The 25272-nt window shown below is 39.5% G+C and overlaps 5 protein-coding genes across 5 annotated transcripts in view; 2 read left to right on the top strand and 3 right to left on the bottom strand.

Moving 5' to 3' along the window:
* Positions 1–7104, bottom strand: part of LOC113017172 (histone H3-like) — a 16098-nt gene extending 8994 nt beyond the window's left edge. The window contains exon 1 of the mRNA XM_026160334.1: positions 6761–7104. Coding sequence (XP_026016119.1) covers positions 6761–7053 — 293 coding nt within the window. The 5' untranslated portion in view covers positions 7054–7104. The remainder of the gene's footprint in view (positions 1–6760) is intronic.
* LOC113017169 (histone H2A-like) lies at positions 2022–2484 on the bottom strand. Its single transcript, XM_026160331.1, is given in 2 exon segments — positions 2022–2310; positions 2313–2484. Coding segments are annotated over 2 exon segments (384 nt in total). The 5' UTR covers positions 2434–2484; the 3' UTR covers positions 2022–2047.
* Positions 2708–3218, top strand: LOC113017167 (histone H3). The gene has a single exon (XM_026160328.1). The coding sequence runs from the start codon at positions 2758–2760 to the stop codon at positions 3166–3168; it is 411 nt and encodes a 136-aa protein (XP_026016113.1). The 5' UTR covers positions 2708–2757; the 3' UTR covers positions 3169–3218.
* Positions 7105–8406: 1302 nt separating the features above from the next.
* Positions 8407–8854, bottom strand: LOC113017170 (histone H2B 1/2). Its single transcript, XM_026160332.1, has one exon. It carries the CDS (start codon positions 8828–8830, stop codon positions 8456–8458), a length of 375 nt encoding a protein of 124 aa, XP_026016117.1. The 5' UTR covers positions 8831–8854; the 3' UTR covers positions 8407–8455.
* A 3766-nt stretch (positions 8855–12620) lies between these two features.
* LOC113017163 (tripartite motif-containing protein 16-like) lies at positions 12621–13729 on the top strand. Its single transcript, XM_026160325.1, has one exon. The coding sequence runs from the start codon at positions 12655–12657 to the stop codon at positions 13627–13629; it is 975 nt and encodes a 324-aa protein (XP_026016110.1). The 5' UTR covers positions 12621–12654; the 3' UTR covers positions 13630–13729.
* Positions 13730–25272: the final 11543 nt, after the last annotated feature.

The raw sequence follows: 25272 nt of genomic DNA, 5'->3' as shown, positions 1-25272 counted from the left end.
AAATACATCTGTAGAAATTTACATACCTTGTTGGGAGGAATAAGATCAAAATGTTCCCACACAGGGGAGGACATCCTCCTCTTCTTAGCTGGCTCCATTCTCTCCTGACTTTCTCTCCTCACTCTCATAAACCTCCAAACGGTCTCCAAACTCACACTAACCGCAACTCTCCATCAAACACCCACATTTTGAATGAAGTCTGAGGGGTTTATATCGCTGTCATATCTCGCGGCAAAGTTCGAACCACTTCATGAACCAGTCACGTGGTACAGCCGGGCAGCGAGGCTTCGGACGTCATCATTTTCAGCTCCTCCCATAAATGAAGCAAGCCTCGATACGCGCATCGCGGAAACGCCCCCTCCATTACTCGGCACACGCTCCGAAGCCTCGATACAGAACGTCACATCACTAATCACACCTTTGTAATACAAGCATCACACCACTTTTACTGTGAAACATCATACAAGAAATAAACTTAAGTTAGCAACTACATTTTAAAATATTCTATTAAACAACACAATACATTCATAGACGCATGTTATTATTCTTGTATGAAATATTGAGTTCTATTTTTTTTTTAAAAGCCTACACTGGCTGTTGTACTGGAAGTACACTGTATATTTTAATGTACCCAGCTAATATAATCCACTTGAAAAGCTCTAATCTACAACTTACCTGACTAAATCTAGGCCAGTTGAATTGATATTGTGTGATTTCAAGGACACTTTTACTCCAAGCTGAGCCCGTACTGCTATTTATTTTACCATGGAGCTCTGTAGCGTGAAGGATGAGGGGAATTAAATTATTTTCAATCAATCCAATTTATTTATATAGCGCCCAAATCACAACATAAGTCGCCTCAAGGCGATTTTATGTTGTTATTTGGCGACACAACTCTATAATAACACAATAAAACCATTCTGTTATCATTTGTAGGTTTAAAAAACTATATATTATTTCAAAATATAGTCTTGAGTTACTTCTTTGACCTCACCGATTCTTTGGATATCCCAGCTGAAGAAGAGTCCGGGGCTGCCCTGTGTCCCCCCTCCACTGTCCTCTTTCCCAGACTAGTAACTGTGGCTTCTTGTTCTTGGCTGAGGCAGCTTTCACTCACTTTATAACAGGCAGACCCCCACTGTCACTTTTGCATACTATACAGTTACACACCAAAGTTTATCGCTGAAAAAAGCTGATTTGGCACGTCAGAGGTCAGGGTTCAGCAACTTAGTGTCATTTTTGAGAGCTTTAAGGTCGCATGAAAAGCTTTGAGAACAAAATCCACTAATGTCCTTAAAACAGGTTGACAAAGACATTCTAACAAAACCCACACTTAGGAATCATTTCCTGTTCTTCTGATCACCAGCTGCCCCCTATTATCCAAGTAAACCTAAACACATTCTATTCTTCGAATTGTTTTATTCTACTCACAATAGGACACTAAACCCTAAGCGTAGATGTAAGTGCCTTGACAAAATGTCCCAAATTCAGCAGCAGCGCTGAACACGTCGCAAACAGCTGCACATTTTCCTCCACCTGTCCCTCTCCACCTCACGTTGTTATATTTCCCCATTGTGTTTAACAAGGTTTGAACTGCGTGTTGTCTGTTTCCATGAGCTTAGAAACTGTTTTAATTATAAAGAGCGTGAACCATGATGAGTGTCCAGTCAGTTAAGCTAATAATTAGTGACATCCAATGTATTCTTAATTAGTAAGATGAGCAATGAGGTTGAACACGACCCCACACCACAACGCAGGAGACAGAGCTTTTTGCTGTAGTTTTGTATCAAGACCTAAAGTTTGTTTTATTCACAAAAGAATAGACTAAACGCACACAGCTCTAGTTTTTTTTTTTTTGAAGGTGGATTTCAGTCCGTGACTAAGATGACATGAAGGTACACTTCAAAGTAAACCAAGATGCATAATCTACATTTCCCAGGACACAAGTTGTTACAAACACTAACAGAAAGAAGAATGTTTGCTTAGAGAGAGAAGTGTTTGGCTCTTAAAAGAGCCTTTGTTGTTGGTGAAGCCGAGCGCTTTGGGTTTACTTGGCCTTGGCGGGCTTCTCGGTCTTCTTGGGCAGCAGCACAGCCTGGATGTTGGGCAGCACACCACCCTGAGCGATGGTGATCCCCCCAGGAGCTTGTTGAGCTCCTCGTCGTTGGCGCACAGCCAGCTGCAGGTGACGCGGGATGATACGAGTCTTCTTGTTGTCGCGGGCTGCGTTGCCAGCCAGCTCCAGGATCTCAGCGGTCAGGTACTCGAGCACAGCCGCCAGATAAACAGGAGCGCCGGCTCCCACACGCTCGCATAGTTACCTTTACGCAGCAGCCTGTGGACACGACCCACGGGGAACTGAAGCCCGGCACGGGATGAGCGGGTCTTGGCCTTAGCTCTGGCTTTGCCTCCGGTCTTTCCGCGTCCACTCATTTTGACAGGTTCTTTTCTTCGTAGTATCGAGACTAAGAGAAAATGTGGTCCGATCAGCTCAAAGCCTCGCTTATATTTCCGCAGAGCGCGCGCAGCTTCGTCACGCACCAATCGCAGAGAGACTTGCGGCAGCGCGCAACATCAATGCACTTTTCTCCAATGAGCAGCACACACCGAGGCGGGCGGTGCTCCACGTGGAGCCCGTCACCAATCACGAGCCGGAGCGGCACCGCGTCACAGCCAGTCACACAGTATAAGAGCAGCGAGTCTCCTCTGTTCGCTACATTTTCTGCTCTTATCACAGGGAAAGAAAAGTGAGGAAGAATGGCAAGAACAAAGCAGACTGCTCGCAAGTCTACTGGCGGCAAAGCCCCCAGGAAGCAGCTGGCCACCAAGGCTGCTCGTAAGAGCGCCCCGGCCACCGGAGGCGTCAAGAAGCCCCACCGTTATAGGCCTGGTACCGTGGCTCTGCGTGAGATCCGCCGTTACCAGAAATCCACCGAGCTGCTGATCCGCAAGCTACCCTTCCAGCGCCTGGTCCGCGAGATCGCTCAGGACTTCAAGACCGACCTGCGCTTCCAGAGCTCTGCTGTCATGGCTCTGCAGGAGGCCAGCGAGGCTTACCTGGTCGGACTCTTCGAGGACACCAACCTGTGCGCCATCCACGCCAAAAGGGTCACCATCATGCCCAAAGACATCCAGCTGGCTCGCCGCATCCGCGGAGAGAGAGCTTAAGCTGCACACTCTCCTACCAACAACGGCTCTTTTCAGAGCCACCTCACTCACACCAAGAGCTCGGTCCAGTAGTAGTAGCAGCTCATACTCGCACTTATATCTTCATGCTCTTTCTATTCTAGAAACTACAGTCGGCATGAACATGGAATTCACCGACTTCCATTACAAAACGTTTTTTAATTTTTTTTTCTTTTTTTAAAAGCATGAATTGTTGTATGCTGTTGTAATGGCTTCCTCCTTTAATTATTCACGTATTATTTTCTTTTTTTTTTTTTAAACTTTATTTACATATAAAATGCACATACACATACAATTACATATACAAAACCATGAGCACATACAACAAGGAGGAAAATCTGAGTCCACACAGCGTTCACAAGACTTACAGTTTTAATTTGTTCCAGGGGAAAACTTTCCCAAGTTTCAGGTCCATTGTTCGTCTTCTCCGCAGGTCTGTAATCATGTTTACTCACCACATCACTACTTATCTTTTGTTCAAGTACTCCTTTGGCACGGGTTTTCCAAATATGTGTGTTTATTACACACATTACTAAGCAAAAGAGTCTCCTTTTGTCATCACACATTTTTTTCTTTAAACAAACCATATTTAACTGCTTTAATATTAACATCCACATCATAGCCAATCTCTGTCATCTTCTGCCTGATCTCAGTTGTCCTATAACAATCCAATAGAAGATGTTCTAGGGTCTCATCTTCATCACAGTCTGTCATAGGGCATTTCATGGTGGTAACAAAACAACTCCACTGTACCACCGCCCTCACAGGGAGGCGCCCGAGCGAGATGAGCCATACCACGTCTCTCATGCTTTCAGATAATATTTTATCTGTATATTTTTAACTATTGAAAGGTTTTCATCTTTATTTGCATACTTATATTGAATTACACCTTCATTTTTGGTTTCATTAATTATTTTCCAAAGCTCATCACATTTCAGTGCTTTGTACTAGATGATATGATAGGCCAAGTGCTCTGACGTATAAAGCGTAGACTCCTATTGTTTAAATGTGCTATAAAATACTCTAAACTACACATGTTATTATTGGTTTGCAGAGGCTGTTAAAATGTTATCTAACGTTAACATGTTGGTGACACAATTTCATCCTAATGGTACTGACATATTCATAGGGTTCATTTTTGAGACAAATATCAAGATCTGCACAAACTGACAGAAACACTGAAGCAGCTACCCATTTTATTCTTGTCATCTATGTCCTATTGTCAGGTGACAGAACCAACACAGTGTCCTATAACTGAAGTAATGTTAAGTCCTTAAAGTCATATTCTTTTATTGTCATGACTGTATTTCAAGCTTTTTTTTATTTTTGTATGATACCTGATTTATATGGAATATGACTGAAGTAAACTAAAGTCTAAAATTCTTAGTCATTCATTTGTTCAATAGTAATTAAACATTAAGTAATTCACAAACTATGAATTGTACTTTTTAAATTGTTTAAAAGCATGTAGAATTGCAAATGTAGGAAAGTATATTTCTCCTTTTTTTCTTTTTTTTTTTTCTTTACCTGGAAGCACGTCAACGTAGACAATCTGGCGAAACTTCTTGTTTGCGATGTGGGTCATTTCATCACAGAGCATTAACAGTTGCCTTTGATATTTTGTTTGCAGTTTAAACAGACATGTTGGTGAAAATAAAATTTCAGGCACACATCAGGAAGAGGCTTCAAAAGCTTCATAGGGCTTCATCCACGCATGTCCACCCTCTACTACAGCGGTCCCCAATCCCAGTTGACGTGGGCCGGTGTCCCTGTAGGTTTTAGATGTCCTTGATCCATCACAGCTGACTTAAATGGATAAATTACCTTCTCAACATGTCTTGAAGTTCTCCAGAGGCCTGGTAATGAACTAATCATGTGATTCAGGTGTGTTGATCCAGGGTGAGATCTAAAACCTGCAGGGACACCGGCTCGTGGACCGGCCCTCGTGGACTGGGATTTGGGGACCCCTGCTGTACTAGATCAAAGGTGGGTTGGTTATCTTAAAAAAAAAAAAGACATACTACATAAGCACTAGTGATGTGTCGGTTGCGAACGAAATGGCTCTTAGAGCCGGATCTTTGACGTGAACGATGTGAGCCGGCTCCTTATCACAAGATGTGGGTTGTTTTCTCTCTCTCTCTCTCTCTCTCTCTCTCTCTCTCTCTCTCTCTCTCTCTCTCTCTTTCTCTCTTTCACTTTTCTTATGATTGTGGGTTGTGCTTTGCGCTGGGAAGGAGGGGAGGGCGGTAGTCACAATCTCAGTAGCACAGGAACAGATCAGGAGGAAGAGAGGGGGAAAGAGAGCCAGGGACAACAACGTCACATTAGAAAGGTATAGTAATCATCCACAACTATTTTCAGTTGCAGATGATAAAGGATTCAGAAAGTTTATTCATGCAGGTCCATATGACAGAATATATGCATCTTTTTGTTTTCATATTTTAATTTATATTTAATTGTGTTGTGGTTTGCAGTGTTTGGTGTTGTTTCACTTTAAATTTGTTTAAAAGGAAAAAGATGAAAATGTAAATAGTTAAAAGTTGAACTGAATAGTTGGTTTTTGTAATATATGATTTATTACATTTTATTAGGAGTGAATAAATAAAAGTATATTTACGATGGACCCTAGAGACAAAGCGCATACGAACTCCAAAACACGTACAAAACACAACAGAAGTGCTCCAGGATGCTCGGCGCGGTGTTGAGCTTTTGTTACCTAGTGGCTACACAAGCCAGGAAGTACTAACGACCAGATTTGGTGTGTGGTAGTAACAGGTAAATTAACTTTTTTTTAAAAATTACTTGAATATATATGAGTGCTTGTGTATAAATACACATATGCTTTCATTTCTGTAATTTAAGTGATCTAGGTAGTTCTGTTTCGGAAGTTCAATTAACACTAGGAATATGCTTTGGAATTTGTACATGCTTTGTCTCCAGGGGCCACTGCACACATATATAAATAAAAAAAACAAAACTTTATTTTGCAGTAGTAATTCCTTTTGTGCATAATTTCTTGTTATTGTTAATAAATTAAAGCAACAAAACAACCTGAAGAGCTGGCTCTTTTTAGTTAGCCGAGCCAGAAATCCCATCACTAATAAGTACTTCTGCTTTAAGCGGATTTGTGGCAGAAAGGCATTTACAAATAAACTGATTAATCAGTGAAATCTTTCAGTTTTCTTTTGGGCTACACTCCTGCTATAGGGAAGTTTAATGAAATAGTGGTATTGAATAGGTCTGTAACTTTAAGTTCAGTTTGTGGCTCTGTCAGTTAAGGAGAAAGGAAAGCACACATGATAAACAGCTTAATTTTATAGACTCTAGAAAAATGAAGAGTTAATTTTAGGAATCTCAGTTGGTAATTGTTAAGTTATAACGTATTACTTCAGAAGTTGCTTGGGGGATACTGGCAGATATTTTGATAACTTTCAGGACTTGCCTGAATCATGATTTAAAAAAAATAAAAAACCCAACAAGATGGCAGAACAAAGCTCTGAAAGTGAAAGTGGGTGGCTCTTAAAAGAGCCGTTTGATGGATTAGGTCGAATGAGTTTAACCGCCAAAGCCGTACAGAGTGCGGCCCTGCCTCTTCAGAGCGTACACCACATCCATGGCGGTCACAGTCTTCCTCTTAGCGTGCTCAGTGTAGGTGACGGCGTCACGGATGACGTTCTCCAGAAACACCTTGAGCACACCGCGGGTCTCCTCGTAGATCAGACCGGAGATACGCTTCACTCCGCCGCGGCGAGCCAGACGGCGGATGGCCGGTTTGGTGATGCCCTGGATGTTATCACGGAGAACTTTACGGTGACGCTTGGCGCCTCCTTTTCCGAGTCCTTTGCCGCCCTTGCCTCGTCCACTCATGGTTATTGTTTCTTCTCTGAACGAACAAAGTCGAATGAATCTCAACCCCACGGAGCCGTGTTATTATCTGTGCTCGGCGGACGTAAAAGAAAACAGACGGTTCGCTGGACCGCTCGAAGCTCAGTGGCCCCGCCCACTCTTCTACTCTCTAAATGTGGAAATGTTGTCTTTTGTTAATGACAAATTAAGTCTAACCGAAGGGAGGCTCACACCAAATCGCAACTTTCATCCTCAGCTTTAGTGGAAAACTACTGAGGAGGGGGGACACAGGGCAGCCACTGACTCTTCTCCTCCAGCTGGGAGGGCCTTAACACTACAGAACTCCATATGTTCAAATGTACATGAATCAAAATGGTTATGAAACGAGTAATGAAATAAATACATGGTAAAAAAATAAATAGCAGTACGCGCTCAGCTTGGAATAAAATGTGTCCCTCCACTACAACAGCCAGTGTAGGCTTTAAAAATAACAATAGAACTCAATATTTCATACATGAATAATAATATGCATCTATAAATGTATTATGTGTTTAATAGCATATTTTAAAATGTAGTTGATAACTTTTAACAGTGAAGCAAGAGCATGGTGCTGCATATAACAGACAGGACCACAGACGGGTCTAGAAAATGTGCAGCAATTTTATTTATTTCTTCTCTTTAGCTGATAGTTGGTGGGGCCCAGGTACACTGTAACTGCATCTGTACCAGTTTTTCTGCACTCCAGCCTTTTCGCACAGTGGAACAAATTCTCTTAATTCCAAATTCCATAAAAATGGAAAAGGGTTACCTTAAACGGATCATGTTGCTAATTTGTAAGTTCATAAGCATTTTTTCTTTCCATTTCATAATCAATTCTACTCCAGGTCAAAGATATGTATAGGAAAATTTCCCTAATATGATATCATTTATAAGAAATACCCGTCTAGCGAATAATTGTGTAAGTGCATGGAGGTGGGACCTCACAGCAGAAGCAGAAAACTGCAACAAGACGAATACAGACGACTGAAACGATACAGACACGACCATGCAATGAAAAGCTGCAACATGAATGTTGCTACTAGTTTTGTGCCAAAGCATTTTAATCTAATGACTGCTCAACTTTGCATGTCAGAAGAAGAAAAGTACACTTTGAACTAAAACCAAGTGTTAAATAAAAAGTCGCATTAATTGTGTTCGTAGAAAGACAAAGTGACTACAAAGTAAAAACCGGAACACATTTCGACCAACATTTCTGTTGGTCGGTACAGCGGATTGATAGCACCCAGTGACACAAAGGTGCACATCCGCGATTACAGTAGTTGTAACAAAGTGAGCTGCATGTTTAACAGTTGGAATTCTGCTCGTCAGTTTAGTGTGTGGCTCTAAAAAGAGCCGTTGTGTTGACGTATGAGATCCAGTCAGTTTACTTAGAGCTCGTGTACTTGGTGACGGCCTTTGTGCCCTCAGACACGGCGTGCTTGGCCAGCTCACCAGGGAGAAGGAGGCGCACTGCGGTCTGGATCTCCCTGGAAGTGATAGTGGAGCGCTTGTTGTAGTGGGCCAGGCGAGATGCCTCGGCTGCGATGCGCTCGAAGATGTCGTTGACAAACGAGTTCATGATGCTCATGGCTTTGGAGGAGATCCCGGTGTCGGGGTGGACCTGCTTCAGCACCTTGTACACGTAGATGGCGTAGCTCTCCTTCCTGGTCTTTCTCTTCTTCTTGCCGCCCTTGCCGGCGGTCTTGGTCACGGCTTTCTTGGAGCCCTTCTTGGGCGCGGACTTGGCGGGTTCAGGCATTTTCTCTCCTCGATACTCTGCAGTAACGAATGAGCTGTTTGACCGAGAGCGGCGCTTTTTATACAGGCTGTATGCTAATACCACTGCGCGGGCCCTCGGATCTCATTGGTGGAGCCGCACAGTGGGCCGGACGTTGTGTTGGAGGGAGTTTGTGAACTGTGCTGAAACAGGCGCGCATCTAACAAAGACAGTGGGCTGTGTGATTGTGTCCTCGTTTGCTGACAGTCATTTGTTCTAAATGAGCAGTACATGTAGAGCTCTGTGTGGCAGATATGGATGTGTTAGTAGCAGTAATGTCTTCGGACAACAATGCAATCATTTTAATAACAATTCTGCCTTGTTTCATGTTTCTGTAGCGCCCATGTAACATGGTGATAGTCACAGTTTACGCTCACCAGCACACAGCTTTAAAACTGAGTTTTAGCTCTCAGTGGAGATTAAACACTGGGCATAATTAGGTAACTGCATAGTTTTACTGAAGTCTAATGTCTCACTGGAGCACACATATTAGACTGAACCCCCTCTCTCTATATATATATATAGTGTACAGGAACATCTGTGCCGAGTATAACCTGGAAGTCCCGAGGTCAAAATGGGAGATGCCCCCAAGAGTGGTGGAGAATGACCGAGCTAAGATCCTGTGGGACTTCCAGATACAGACGGACAAAATGGTGGTGGCTAACCAACCGGACATAGTGGTGGTAGACAAACAGAAGAAGACGGCCGTAGTGATCGATGTAGCGGTTCCGAATGACAGCAATATCAGGAAGAAGGAACACGAGAAGCTGGAGTTGGTTAAAAAATATCTAAACTTTGTTGCTGTTGTTCTAAAGGAATAAACAATGCAAAGGATTATTTCTTAAATTGCAGTTTTCTTGGTGTGAACCTCAAAGGGTTAATGCTTGAAGTGGTTACTCTCTAAGGATGTAAGCTGTACGGAGTACTGCACATGTAGCTTTGAATGATTCTTAATGAGGTATTGCTCATAGACTGTTTTTTTTCTTTTTACCTTAGTATTTAATAAAAACTCGGTAAAATAAACAAACAAACAAACAAACAAACAAACAAACAAACAAACACACACACACACACACACACACACACACACAGAGTCAGTTCTAAAATTATTGATCAGTGAAAACATTAAACATAAGTTTTGAACATAAGAACTGAGCTGACCAAAGTTTGTTTAGTTGCAGAAGTTCTTTCAAGCACTAAGCTGCCAGATTTAGCACCTTCTTCCTTTATGTTCTCTCAGCATTGTTGGTGATCAAAACATTGACATGTGTCACTGTGTGGCAGAGTCTGTCAATGGTTGTTCAGAAAAATAAAAAATCACTACTGAGAACTCATAAATGAGAAGCGTGGGGCGCTGGTTTGGCTTACAGGTTGAGCAGGTCACGATATTCTGTAAAGATAAATGCAGGACAACCTTTGGTTAAGATTGCTGGTTTTAGGAGTTATTTTGTTGCAGAAGTGATAGTGTTCTCTTCTTGCATTGATGATTGCACGGTTGATCTGGAGCGTTATCATTTGCAGGTTCAGTGGAAATAGTTCCAGTGATTCATTGTATATGTTGCAGTAGTTGCAAAATCTACAAGGAAGGTGCTGCAGCTCCTGAGGTGGTTTATTACAGGCAGCTTTAGGAGTTCCTGTCTTGTGTTTTAAGTGTTGTATTTAAGGGTTTAGTTAAGATGCAAACGTTGTGATCTGCAGTTGTAGGTATTGCTATGGTTTAAGGTTTATTTAATTGCACACAGCAAATCCAGCATGTCCAAATTAACACTGTCGGATTTGATTTCAACACTATTAAAGTGTCTATATGGGTCCACACCAGAGAGTGTTAATTTTTTTATTTTTTTAACTTTTTCCTTTTTATTTTCACAAATAGTACATAATTACATAACATAATACAGTGTACAATTCAAAACCAAAAAATAAACAAACAGACAAACAAACATAAAACAAACAACAAACTGATAACTAAAACACAAAAAAAAAAAAAAAAATATATATATATATATATATATATATATATAATTCATTCTGAAAAGCGGGAATGTTACTGTTCTGAACTTCTAGAAATTTCTTTTGGAAATAAACATTTACTAAAAAGATGCAATGGTTTTTGAAAACATTTATTCTGAACTGTGCACCACAATTTCAAAACATTTTGTGAAAGATGTAACAGTGTACATGTTCTCACTTTCATTAGAATTTTGTTTATCAAAAGGTCTGACATGGTAAATGCAAATAACAGCATTCTCATCACTTATTTCTTCAATACAATATGCATGTCCTTCATTCATCCCTTTGTGGAACTTCAGCGCACTTCTGCTCTCCCCCATATTCCATCTTCACAAGCATATCCTGTGCGGAGATTGAATAAAAATTAGTTGACACTAATTAATGGCACAAATAATCCAGTAAACAATTGCAGCACAGTAAAAAAAAAAGGAATCCTCTTTGAGCCATTACTTGTGTAAAGTATTTTCCCAAAAGACAAGGACACAGGCAACAGGTAATACTGAACTAAATGTAAAACCTCAACCTTTTTCATTTTTACCTAAACCGTGTGCACAAAACTCTGGAGGGATCTATGCTAACGTAGAACCCAGTCAGGACGCCTGCTACTGCTGTTTGCTCGTTTTTGGGTTTTTTTATGGGCGATCGTTTTCAGGCTTCAAGTAGCACCATTATACCAACGTTTCACATTCTACACATTGTTTTAGGTGTATTTGACCAAAAGTTTGACTGAAAATTCACATGCAAGCTTTTTTTCAAGGCTGTGGTATTTGCCCGCAAACAATACCTTTCAGCTAGCTAAAACAGAATATTATGCTATCAGCGAGCAACATGGCTAATGCCTTTCACACAGCTTTGTCTCAACTCCAAAGAGCCACAGAAGTAAAAGCTCATAATAACAATTGAAACAATCTTTGAAAAAATGACTTACCAAGCATGGCAAACAACTCAAATATGTAGAGCAAAATGTTCTGAAACGGCTTCACTTCAGCTTCGATTGGAGCCGTGCTGGGGGCGGAGTCTGTGAATTTACTCTATTGGTGTCATAGCCCCTGTAGGAGTTCAGAGTTAAGAGGTCAGGAGTTAATGTTTCCATTTTAACACCTCCAGATTTGACAGAGAAACACTCATTTTTAACACTCGATTTTAACTACTGTCATTTTACACCTCAGAGTTACATTAAAAGAATGTGACTCTGCTTAGAGTAAAATTAACTCTACTTTTGCAAGAAGACTATTAACACCAAAACATTTAACACTTTTGAATTTGCTGTGCAGGTGTTGTTAGTTTATGTGGAGATGTTACTGTTTGTTTGCATGGTTTGTTTAGCTGGGTTTATCAGTGTTACTTGTTGGCAGAAAAGAGCAAATGCATGGCAGTAAATTTAAATACATTATTTTCTCTTATCGTCTTATATAACCAAAGTCCAGTCTTCTACAATTTAAATGAGGGTGACACATCTTGGCAAAGTTCAGAGTGATACATATTTAAATGTAGGGTGTAGGAAACTTTTTTTTTTGGAGAAAAACACCATGTTTACAGCTTTAGTGGAGCAGCTGAAGAAGACTGGACTCCAAGCTGCTCCAGCTGATCACTGCTATGCTGGACCTGAAGATGTGGCCTGTGATGTCTGCACTGGGAGGAAGCTGAAAGCCATCAAGTCCTGTTTAGTCTGTCTGGCCTCTTACTGTGTGAAACACCTCCAACCTCACTATGAATCTCAAGCTTTTAAAAAGCATACACTTGTTAAAACTTCCGTGAAGCTCCAGGAGAACATCTGCTCTCGTCATGATGAGGTGATGAAGATTTTCTGTCGTACTGATCAGCAGAGTATCTGTTATCTCTGCACAATGGATGAACATAAAGGCCATGAAACAGTCCCAGCTGCAGCAGAAAGGACTGAGAAGCAGAAGGAGCTCGAGGTGAGACGACTAAACATCCAGCAGAGAATCCAGGAGCGAGAGAAAGATGTGAAGCTGCTTCAACAGGAGGTGGAGGCCATCAATGGCTCTGCTGATAAAGCAGTGGAGGACAGTGAGAAGATGTTCACTGAGCTGATCCGTCTCATCCAGAAAAGAAGCTCTGATGTGAAGCAGCAGGTCAGATCCCAGCAGGAAACTGAAGGGAGTCGAGTCAAAGAGCTTCAGGAGAAGCTGGAGCAGGAAATCGCTGAGCTGAAGAGGAAAGACGGCGAGCTGGAGCAGCTCTCACACACAGAGGATCACAACCAGTTTCTACACAACTACCCCTCACTGTCAGCACTCAGTGAGTCTACACACTCATCCAGCATCAATATTCGTCCTCTGAGCTACTTTGAGGATGTGACAGCAGCTGTGTCAGAGACCAGAGATAAACTACAGGACATTCTGAGAGAGGAATGGACAAACATCTCACTGACAGTCACTGAAGTGGATGTTTTACTGTCACCACCAGAGCCAAAGACCAGAGCTGGATTCTTAAAATATTCACATGAAATCACACTGGATCCAAACACAGAAAACACACGTCTGTTATTATCTGAGGGGAACAGAAAAGTAACACGAATGAAACAACAACAGTCTTATTCTGATCATCCAGACAGATTCACTGCATGGCCTCAGGTCCTGAGTAGAGAGAGTCCGACTGGACGTTGTTACTGGGAGGTGGAGTGGAGAGGGGGAGGAGTTGGTGTTGCAGTCGCATACAAGAATATCAGCAGAGCAGGGACGGGCAATGAATGTGGATTTGGAAACAATGACAAATCTTGGGCATTATATTGTTACACAAACAGTTAAACATTTATTCACAATAATGTCCCAACTGTCCTCTCAGGTCCTCGGTCCTCCAGAGTAGGAGTGTACCTGGATCACAGAGCAGGTATTCTGTCTTTCTACAGCGTCTCTGAAACCATGACTCTCCTCCACAGAGTCCAGACCACATTCACTCAGCCGCTCTATACTGGACTTTATATTTGGGGAAATGGAGCCACTGCAGAGTTCATTAAAGTCAAATAGACCTTTGAAATTGTATTCAAATCAATGCAGCACTTTTTCTCTGTTGAATCTTTGTGAACAGATCAGAGTGACATGAGAGAAATTTATTTCAAAACAGTTTCCACTAGACCCCAAAGTAAGTAAAGTAAGTAATTATCATAAACATAATCAAGCAATAATTCAACAGTTTTAGGGTTTCATTGCTTAAACGACAATAACACTGGAACTTTATTTATTTTTATTTCTTAAAGATTTGGATTTTATAGGTGGCCAGTCTTATGTAGTTTATATAGAACAAACTACATATTATGTAGTTTGTTCTATTTTCTGAATTGGCAGGATTTCTCTTCCTTTCTGTTGTTTATTTACTTCCTTTACATAGAAGAAAATATTGTTTTAATACAAGAAGACCTGCACAAAAAGTAGTTCATGTCTCTCAGTCAGTCCAGTGTGTGATGTCTCGTGAACTGAGTAAGATTGATGGAGGGGAGTTTGTGGCAGAAATTAACTGATAGATTAAACGTTGTGAATAATTCTCAAACTGCTTTGACGCTGTGTTGATGAGAGTAAATCTAAGTTTCATAGTCTTTTAAAATCAATAAAATGATGAATTCTGCGATGGTTTTTATCTTGACCTACAGAAAGCTTTTCATACAGTAGATCTGATATGATCTACTATTCAGGAAACTAGAGAAATATGGAATAAGATGTTTAGCCTATTCCTGGTTAGAAAATGGACAAGTGTGAGTGTAACAATCTAAAACCCAAATTATTCTACAATGCATTTGTATACACACTAGAGAAACTAAAGGCAAGCAGTGATGGGAAATATTGCACAACTAAAATTGCTGCTATTGTGTGCAGTTAATTTGCAATATCATCTCTCATGTGGTTATTTCAATGATAGGATGAATGAATTCATAAATTGGTAAACAAACAGACACATTTACTACATTTCATGAACACCAAACGTTCCAGCAAGAGAGCAAATTTGTAGCTAAAACATGATCTAATGTACTAAGCAGGGCCAGATCTACAGTGGTGGCATGTGCCACCTTACATTAACTTCTTTCCACCCTTGGTGCCTCCCCACTTTTGCATGTGAGTATGTCGTTTATTTAAATAAACTAGAATTAACACTTTGAGCCTAGCTAAATTTAACACTGAATAGAAATTCTAAAACTGAATATATTTCATATATATTGCAAAGCTGAATATACTGTACTCTCATGCTCATTAATTTGACTATGTTTCCAATAATTTTTGTTCTTTGCTGACTATGAAGAAAAGTTTTATTATATATTTTATTTGTATTTATTATTATTATTATTATTTTATTTATGTGTTTTAACTAGAGATGGACCGATCCGATATTATGTATCGGTATCGGTCCGATACTGACCTAAATTACTGGATCGGATATCGGAGAAAAATAAAAAATGTAATCCGATCCATTAAATATCACGAAAGCACCTCACAAAACTTGCAACACGCCGTAACTCACCTCAGAACGTTAGCACGTCGGAGCAGTATGCATCACGTGATAGAGCGGCTGTGGCATGCGGGACCTGTCAGTGGTCTGGATAGCATGTGGAGCTTCGCTAGCAACCCAGCATTTCATCTCCGACAAAGTTATCCCGAGAGAAGTAAAGCAAGTGTGTAAGTCCATCTCTGAATGTTTGTAAAGCATTCCTGCGTTAAGCTTAACAAACGATATATGGAGCGACTGCCTCTTCTTGCTGCTACTTCAATCATGAAACTGCTTAACGATCAGCTGATCGGCTTTTTCTGTCGCGAGTCCGTGTCTCTAGTTTGCTTTTGGCCCACTTTGCACCAGAAAGAGGAAACCAGCGGCTGAACAACAGCAGCACGTTTAAGCTTGATCAGCTGTTGTTAGAATTTATTTAATATTACTTTCTACTCGAGGATCTTTTTCTACGTAGCTGACGGCTGGTAACTGTGCAGGGGCGGATCTAGCAAAGTTTAGCCAGGGGGGCTGATAGGGCATTAACAGGGAAAAGGGGGCACAAAGACATACTTTTCTTTCTTATTCTCATTTAAAATGTCTAGCTTTTAATAAATAATTATCTGACACCCAAAGTTTTAATTTGATGTAAAATGAATAGAAGTCAATTACTGTATATAGTAACTATTAAGTCTAATATATATACCCTAGTAAGCTATAGTACTTTTTCCTTTGGGAAGGTACCATCTGTGCAGTCTGCAATTTTGTTGAAGAAAGATGTTGAATCTATTTAATATTTCTTGAAAAATAATTGATTTCTGTGCATTTTTTTTCACACTGCATCAAATTAAGGTTGATTACGTCGATTAAGCATCATGAGGTGGAGCGTGAGGGTGGTTCCCTATTTTTTATTTATTTATTTTTGTTGTTGCTGGGAGTTGGAACCCTATTAGTTAGGTTGCTTAATATTTATGCTAAGTACTCTTTAAAATACCAGAATAGGGAGGATTGTGTAGGTCTAAGTTTATTAGATTGATCAGTATTGCTGAACTATGAAATATTTTTTTTTGCATACAGGTATAACAGAATAGCTTTAGTGTAGTTGTTGTTTTAAACTTGAGTATGAACTTATACAAAATGCAGCAAGATATTTAAAAAACAGTTTTGTTGATTAAAAAACACTATATCGGATTCATATCGGTATCGGCAGATATCCAAATTTATGATATCGGTATCGGTATCGGACATAAAAAAAGTGGTATCGTGCCATCTCTAGTTTTAACTGTTTTTTTTTTTTGCACAGTAAGTGTTTTCCCTGACAGGTGCAATTATATTTTTTATAGGCAAATTGAGAGTGACTACCAGTATAGTTTAATGTGCAGTTGTACCTAATCAAGTGGCCCATGCATGTAGAAGTTTTTGTCCGTAATTGTAGTTTTTACCACAACATCTAGAATACATCCTACTTATCACTGCATGTGTTGAAATTATGACTAAATCCATCTTTTAAACTTTTCTTCTGTAGGAGACATAACCAATCATCTAAAAATATATAAGGTTAATTTCAATATGGCAAAAAAAAAAAATGAACATACACAAAGTAAAATTAAATCCAATGTTCATACTGTATAAACCACTGAATACATGAAGTTTACAGGTAGCAACATTCCCAAGATCAAGGTTTTGGTTGTGATATTATTTTCCACTCTTCGTGAAATGTTTCTTTGTTCTCTATTATTCGCCTCTGTCAGTGCGCCCCAGGGTGGCTGTGGCTACAATGTAGCTTGCCATCACCAGTGTGTGAATGTGTGTGTGAATGGGTGGATGACTGGATATGTAAAGCGCTTTGGGGTCCTTAGGGACTAGTAAAGCACTATATAAATACAGGCCATTTACCATTTACCATTATTTTAATAGTTTGTATCTCTTTTTGCACTGAGTCCAGTGAAGACGGAGCGCTTCTGACCAGGGGCGATTTTAGCACATTTTAAGCACCCCCAAAGATTTCTTACTTTTTTTGACAATATTTGCTATTTGTGTGACACACTACTAAAAACATAAAAAGCATACAATACCTGGTTGAGCCATAACATTTTAACAACAAATGTATAGATAACCCCCCCCCCCCCCCCCCCCCCCCCCCCCCCTCCCAAATGGTTTGTTCCAGCTCCCCCCTGCTCTGGCTCTAGCGGTGTTGCTGCCAGAGCGATTAGTGATGGGATTTCCGGCTCTTTTTAGAGAACCGGCTCTTTCGGCTCCCAACCGGCTCTTCAGGTTGTTTTGTTGCTTTAATTAATTTATTATTAACAATAATATAAAATTATGCACAAAAGGAATTACTAATGTAAAAACAAGTGATTTTATTTACATATGTTTATATATAAATATTACGGTGGCCCCTAGAGACAAAGCACGTACAAACTCCAAAACACATTTCTAGCGTTAACTGAACTTCCAAAACAGAGCTACCTAGATCACTTAAACTGACAAAGACAAAAAACCGTATTTTACTCGTACAATCTGGAAGTTGGTGTCCTTCCTATATTAAAGCTGCTATACAGAATCTGCAAAACAAACTGGGTTGAAACATTTTTGACCCTCTTTAACAACATTCCAACATAACATTATCATTGATTGGGGAGTTTAAAATTAATGATATATTTTTATGTGGTTCAGCAACAACTCTACTAAAACTTATGACTGCCGCAGTACATACATCACATTTGCAACAGAAAATGCCAAACGGTTCCCTGGTGGAGTGAGGAGCTGTAAAGAGAAGCAGAGTGCTCTTTTTATATTCTAAAAATGTTTTATGCTAGCTTGTTTCAAAGATTCTGTACTGCAGCTGTAAATGTTTCCAAAAGCACACATACACTTACCTTATCAGTGTTTCTCAAACTTTTTACAGTGTGTACCACCTGAGAAAATGTCAGTTCTTCCATGTGCCACTATGAAAGCATGAAACTCATAAATCTTAAAACACAAAATTAGTATCTGCAGCAAAGATTTTTCATACATTGTATACATTCTACCACAGGCAAAGTTGCCTCCATTTTATAGTTCTTTTATTAAATCTTTGTAATAATTTATTGTAATAATTTTTTTCTGTTTGGGAGTGTTTTTTTAATTTATCTGTATTATACTGTTTTCTTTTTTACTCACTATTAGCATAATTCATTAACCTCCCCCCCCCCCCCCCCCCCTCCCCGGTCTAAAATAGACCACAGGGATCTGTTAGTTTTAAAAACACTAGAATAACTTATAAGAACCTTAAAAAAGTTAGATGGTAATAATCATGCCCAAGTTCAATCTTTACGTCAAAAGAATGAAATGTCCATAAAATGTACTTTAATCGCAAAAAAAGATACTTTATTAAGCAATTTAGAAACAACAAATGAAACAGCTCAATCAGTTAATAATATCACATTCAAAATGTAAGAGTTTAAAGAAAAGTTTAAAAAAATTATCTCTAGTGGGTATAAAAAAAAAGACTATGTCAACCAGAGTCTTCCAGTCTTCTGCTCACTTTGACAATGCCCCCCAGGGAAACTGAGAATAATCATTAACTGCAGAGGTTTTTATGATACGAACAACATCTGATGTTAACAATCATCCACCCCCCCCCCCCCCCCCCCCCATTTTATGCATAACTGCATTTCATGATTTCTTATAATCTCAAACAGAAATTTATTATTCCCCTTCCGTCATTCAATGCATTTTTTTTTTATTTCTGAGTACTTATTCTATCTTTATCTTTTTAACACCCGTTATTGAACTTTACTTGAACATTAGTGTTTATCAATCACAACACAAATTACTTCTTCCCATTGTTATACATAATCAAATCAAAAACCTTCCTATTTCTGTGTATCTGTGCCTGCTGTTTAGGCTAAATCCTAACACACATACAAGCTTTTGTCTGAGCCGAGGGATCTCAGTCTTATTGATCATATGTAATGTGAGGAACATCTGATTTGGTCTATTTGATGAAACATGTCATGCAAGCAGAAGTGACCATTTTCACCACAGTGCTCATTAGTTATAGAAAAGCAGGTTATACATACCACCCAATTTCATAAATATCTTTAAACAGAACATTTTTTTAAGCATAAACAGAAAATCGATTGACTACAACATTCAAGCATACAGATTTTTTTTTCAAAAGAGATATAAGAAAGACAGATATAACAAGTGTGCTAAAAGCTATTAAAAACAGTATGAATGAAAAATCTTTAGTATCCAAAAGACAAAAAATCAAACCCTTTCATTCCGTTTTTTGAAGCAGCTCAGAGCATGCCATTGCGAGCTTAAAAAGGGTTTGCCACAAGATTCAAAGATTTGCTCGTTCGTTGCACCTACACACACACACACACACACACACACACACACACACACACACACACACACACACACACACACACACACACACACACACACACACACACACACACAGACAGTCAAAAGTGGATGGACAGTTTATAGTAGCTTGTTATTTTGGATAAACAGAAAGCTTAAAAATAATCATTCATAGCACAATTAAAATGAGAGATTTATCTGAAAGGCTAAAAATGTCAAATTTAGCCAAAAGGTGAATATTACTTTGCAACAAAGAAGCCGATGTATTTTAGTTTGTACAGGTTCTAAAGGTAAAATTCACTGTGTTGCAGGTTAGCACAGTTGGATACTTTTTAGAAGTTACCTTATAATAATCACAAAATAACTTAGTGATTTTGTTTTGATGTATTTTTGTCATATTAGTGATATTGGTAAAATATGAATATGTATTATTTTGTGTATTTGATATCATGGCATATAATCCTGTATATCTTTTGCATGTTTTTTTTTTTTCCTTTTTAGCTTGTTTAATTCTACTTATAGCACACAACAACGGCAAACAACAGCAACAACTCCCTAATGCAAGAATAAACTTACCACATCTCCGGGCAATTACATAGAAGATTATCACGACCACAACGGCAGCAATGGCAGTGCCAGCAATGATGGCAAGGCGTGTGTTAGCTTGAGAACCTGAAAAATATATGCAAGAAATGGCTTGAAAATAAACTTTTTACTTAAATGCAATTAATCTGATTACGTATAAATTTTCTATGTAATTTTGTAGCAAAAGTACAATGTCAAATATTATACTTGTTGGAATTGGATCAAATGAAACCAAATATTCTGGTTTCTGTTTAAATATTTACTTTACTGGAATACATTCAGTTTATGCCAAGTATATTTTCCTTAATAATTATTTGAATAAATAAACTTTGCAATTGCTATTTTTATTTAGCCTCAATATATAAATAATGTGGTTTCCCAACATAGTTACTTAAACTTCCTGTTGGTTTTGGATCACCAACTGAAACACTTACATCTGTTTAATGTCTGCTGGGATCACACTGAAAGTAAAATAATATTTTTTCACAAAAAGAAGAATTTGTTGTCATAACTGCTCTATTAATATTTAAAAATAAAAATACCACAATCAGAGTAAATTTAGACTTTTTGACATGTTTTTTGGAGCTGTTGAAACAATGTCAGAAATGTTTAACTACTAAAATCCTTTTCTTACTCTCATCTGTTGTTGAACTACTTGTAGTCTAACAATATAACTAAATAAGGTTAGATGTTAGTGGGGGAATTAGTTTTCCCCAAAGGTTATCTCAGCCTTCATTCTGTTCTGTGGCTGTAGCTCAGGCCGTAGAGCAGGTCATCTACCGATTGGAAGGATGGTGGTTCGATTCCTGGCTTCCCCTAGGCTGAATACCAAATGGGCATGAGGGAAGATACTAACTCCAAATTGCTCTCCGATGCATCCATCGGTGTATGGATGCATGTGGATAATAGTGAGGAAAGCACTTGGAAAAAATGTGCTTGTGCGAACACACACACCATTTCCCATTTACAACCCCTGCTGAGTGCTTTACACTGCTGCCCCTGGGACTTCGACCCAGATAACTGGTAAAACATGGATAAATGCAAGGGCGTAGATTTGGCATGGACGGAAGGGACATGTCCCCACCAATTATTCAGCGATTATTGAATTGTCCCCACCAATAATTTGATCTCTTCGAGTAAAGAAAAACAACCCAATAGAAAAAAAAAAACGATCTGTCAGCGTCTCATTCACCCAGCGGTGCAGAAAGAGTTTAATTACGTTCTCTACTGGAGTCCGACCTCATGTGACAAATATGGACAATGTGATTGGCTGTGGCTTTCAGGGAGCTCTGTTTAGCTTTAGCAGCAGAAAGCCTGCGCTGCGAGGAGGAGAGGAGGACGGCAGCAAAAAGGAAGAACCTGGATATAAGAAAGTATTTTTCAAAAGAAACCTGTAAGTCACTTAAAGCTAGGGATGGGTATTGATAAGATTTTCACGATTCCGATTCCATTTTTGATTCTGTTTAACGATTCGATTCTTTATTGATTCTCTTATCGATTCTTATTTTTTAAAAAGGAGAACACTAAGGTCGATTAGCTTAGAACTTTGTTTTATATCTTCTCTTTGAACAAGACAGACATTTAGGAGTAACATGGCCTTACAAAGCCTTACAGCCTTACAAAGAGATCCACAGCCTGGCTCTTCAACGGGGTGTCACAGGGTCCCCAAGGAAACAAAAATTGTAAATGTAAAAATAATAAAATAAATATTCGTCTGTAGCAATAACAGTATAACATAAATTATTCTGTAGCAATTACACAAGAATATCCAGTAATGTCCCTGCCTACAATTAAACACATTCACTTACCGAAAATCGGGGGGCATCTGCTGTGGCAAATAGGTGCAAGCCTTTTACCACAAACTTAGTCACTGCTCGGTGACATTCGTCTATCCTGGCCTGAAAGGAGACGCTACCGGTAGACTGCAGCGACAACTGCCAGCATCTGAGCCAGACTCAGTCTGTCTCTCTTATCATGGTCACCTAAATGCACAGTAATGGCAGGTTTTGTAATAAGGCAGATCGCGCTAACATAATATGCACTGTTAGTTGATTATTTACCTGCCGCATTAACGGAGAGGACGTGCAAAACGTTACCGCTGCTGCTGGGTTGAGATTCACGAGTCCGGAGCGGAATTAAAAACACGACATTCATTTAAGGGCATCGCGTGTTTTGTGAGCAAATGCTTTTGCATATTCGTAGTGTTTCCTCCCTTAAATGAAATATCTACATTGCAAGTATTGCAAGTTGCCCTGTTGTCATCCGTTCTCGTAAAGTATATCCAAACTTTGAGCGTTTGAGCTGCTTAGGCGCCGTGTTTCCTGCCAGGTAAATGACGCTCCGCAACGTGGTGACGTCATTCGGGGTGACTGGAATCGATAAGGGAATCGTTTGCAAAAATGGCAAACAATTCCAAGGAATTGAAACAGTGGGAACCGGTTCTCAACAAGAACCGGGTTTTGATACCCATCCCTACTTAAAGCCAAATTAACTCATAAAATGTGTCCGTCATAATAACGTTACAGGCTATGCTAGGCTTTGGCCCACATCAGTCTAAAACTGTATGTACCCATTAATAACGTGTTTTTGGAAACTAACTGCACAAGAGCAGCACTATTAGTTATCTCAGTCTCTCAGAGCAGCATTTCTAATTTTGATTGAAACTATCAGAGAAAACGGCAGCCTCGAGCAAGCCAGGATATTAGTTTACTGAGGCTGTTAAAATTATATGTCTAACGTTAAATGTTGGTGACACAATAATTTCATCCTAATGGTACTGACATATTCATAGGGTTAATTTGTGAGACAATATTTTATGAGGTGGTTTTGCAAATATCCACCTTTGTAGTGCAGTTTGCACAAATTGTTTTAAAAATGCACTCACCCCACAAACATTACTGATGAGTCAAGATCTGCACAAGTTGAGAGAAACACTGAAGCAGCTTCACATTTTTATTCCTATTGACATGTATGTCCTATTTGTCAGGTGACAGAGGCAGCTCTGCCTCTGTCACCTGACACCTGACACCTGACATGTTGTAGCTCAGACAGAGGTGAAGAGGCAAGGTCAAGGTTCTTTATTTGTCACATGCATAGTTATACAAGTATAACACACAGTGAAATGTAGCCTGACACACTCCTCGACATGTGCAAAAACGGGGGGGGGGGGGGGAGAGGAAGAACATTTTATATATATATATATATATATATATATATATATATATATATATATATATATATATGTATGAGGAAGATGGCGTTGTGGTCAGACTTCCCAAAAGCCGGGTGTGAGACAGCTTTGTAGCCCTGCTTGTATGGCGTGTAGCAGTGATCCAAAATTTGATCCCCCCTCGTTGGACACGAGACATGCTGGTAAAAGTTTGGCATGACTTGTCTGAGGTTCGCTTTATTAAAGTCTGCTGCTACAATGAGAACTCAGCACATCATGTAATTCGGACATGATGTGCTGAGTTCGCTTCAAAACAAGGACCTGGGCGCAGCCCTCATTGGGAATTCTGATCACAACGCCATCTTCCTCATTCCCCAGTATAAACAAAACATACGGAGGGAAGAAGTAACCACGAGGGAGGTAAAACGGTGGTCTGCCCAATCAGAAGCTACGCTACAAGACGCAGGTGACTGACTGATGATTTGGTGCTATAGATGAACTAGTATTTATCATCATAACAATTGTTAGGCTGCTGATGTAAATTGATTCATTAGCGTATATTTGACAAATAATCTGAATTGACATGTCTCACTTTTTATATGGCACAAATCAATGTGTTATTTTATCAGGTAGCAATATGTCCTAGTGCAGTCAGAGGGGAAGAGCCAGGGCCAAAGGTGAGGCACATCAAGCACAGAATAATAATTTTAATCTGAGGATAAAACGCATGTTCTTAGGATGATCTCAGTGATCTCAGAAGACTAAAAAGATGGCTAAGGCCAACAATGACTCAAATGAGATTAAACAATGCTGCTGTGTGTCCACCAGGAGAGACTGGACAGTATAGATGTAAAACCAATATGCCAGCAGTTTATCTCAGTTACCGAGAGGAGCAGGCATGTGTTTGGCTCCTTCACATAGTGGACATTGAGTTGTTGTGTGGGACACCAGTAGCCCATATCTGTTGCTGTAACAGTTGTTCATGTTTAGAATAAAAAAATCCCAGCTGACTAATTTGATCGGGGCAATAGTGCCTAAAATGTTGCATAATTTTGCTGAAGAGATCTTTTACTTTGTGGTCATCTTAGATGAGTAGTTTTATGGACAAAAACCACCAGGTCATTAAGAGTTCCCTTAGTGCTAATGTGTCAGAGATGTTGGTGTATTATAACTGAAGTAATGTTGTTAAGTCCTTAAAGTCATATTCTTTTATTGTCATGACTGTATTTGAAGCTATTTTTATTTTTGTATGATACCTGATTTATATGGAATGTGGAAGTAAACTAAAGCCTAAAATACTTAGTCAGTCATTTGTTTAATAGTAATTTAACATTATATAGTTCACATAAAAAAAACTATGAATTGTAATTTTAAATGGTTTAAAAGCATGCAGAATAGCATTGTGGCAGAGGTGTGGTCCCGGGCGCGGCTGCAGGGGAGGAGTGGTGTAGTGAGCTCAACGGGGCTGTGCTGGAGACGCAGGTGAGAACAGCTGATGGCGTTTGGACTGATGATGGTTTCCTTCCCTTTTATAGTGAGACGGGAGAGGAGCGGAGGGGAGGCTGGAAATCAGCTGAGACCGGAGCTGTCAGACGGTGGTCGGTCATAACAAGTGAAAACTATAAATAAATGTGGCATCTGGCGACAAACAACTGTGGGTGTGTCAATGGAAAATTGTATTTAGTAGTCAGTATAATCTTTTAATTATATAAGTTTGCATATGGTAGAACACTGCATGTAATCATTTGTGTTTAGAAGTATATAGTTGGTGACATATTTAAAGAATGTCTCATCCTAGGAAGTCTGTAACAACGGTGTGTACTTCCCAGGGTGTTCTGACTTCACCCCCACATCCTAGGAGCATGGGAAA

This window comes from Astatotilapia calliptera, unplaced genomic scaffold (assembly GCF_900246225.1).
Source record: "Astatotilapia calliptera unplaced genomic scaffold, fAstCal1.2 U_scaffold_1, whole genome shotgun sequence".
NCBI lineage: Eukaryota > Metazoa > Chordata > Actinopteri > Cichliformes > Cichlidae > Astatotilapia > Astatotilapia calliptera.
The sequence above is the reverse complement of the archived record's forward strand: the minus strand, read 5'-3'. Positions and strand labels throughout refer to the sequence as shown.

Excerpts from the sequence above, each read along its gene's own strand:
- LOC113017170 (XM_026160332.1), bottom strand. The coding sequence starts at position 8,830 with ATGCCTGAACCCGCCAAGTCCGCGCCCAAGAAGGGCTCCAAGAAAGCC.
- LOC113017163 (XM_026160325.1), top strand. The coding sequence starts at position 12,655 with ATGAAGATTTTCTGTCGTACTGATCAGCAGAGTATCTGTTATCTCTGC.
- LOC113017167 (XM_026160328.1), top strand. The coding sequence starts at position 2,758 with ATGGCAAGAACAAAGCAGACTGCTCGCAAGTCTACTGGCGGCAAAGCC.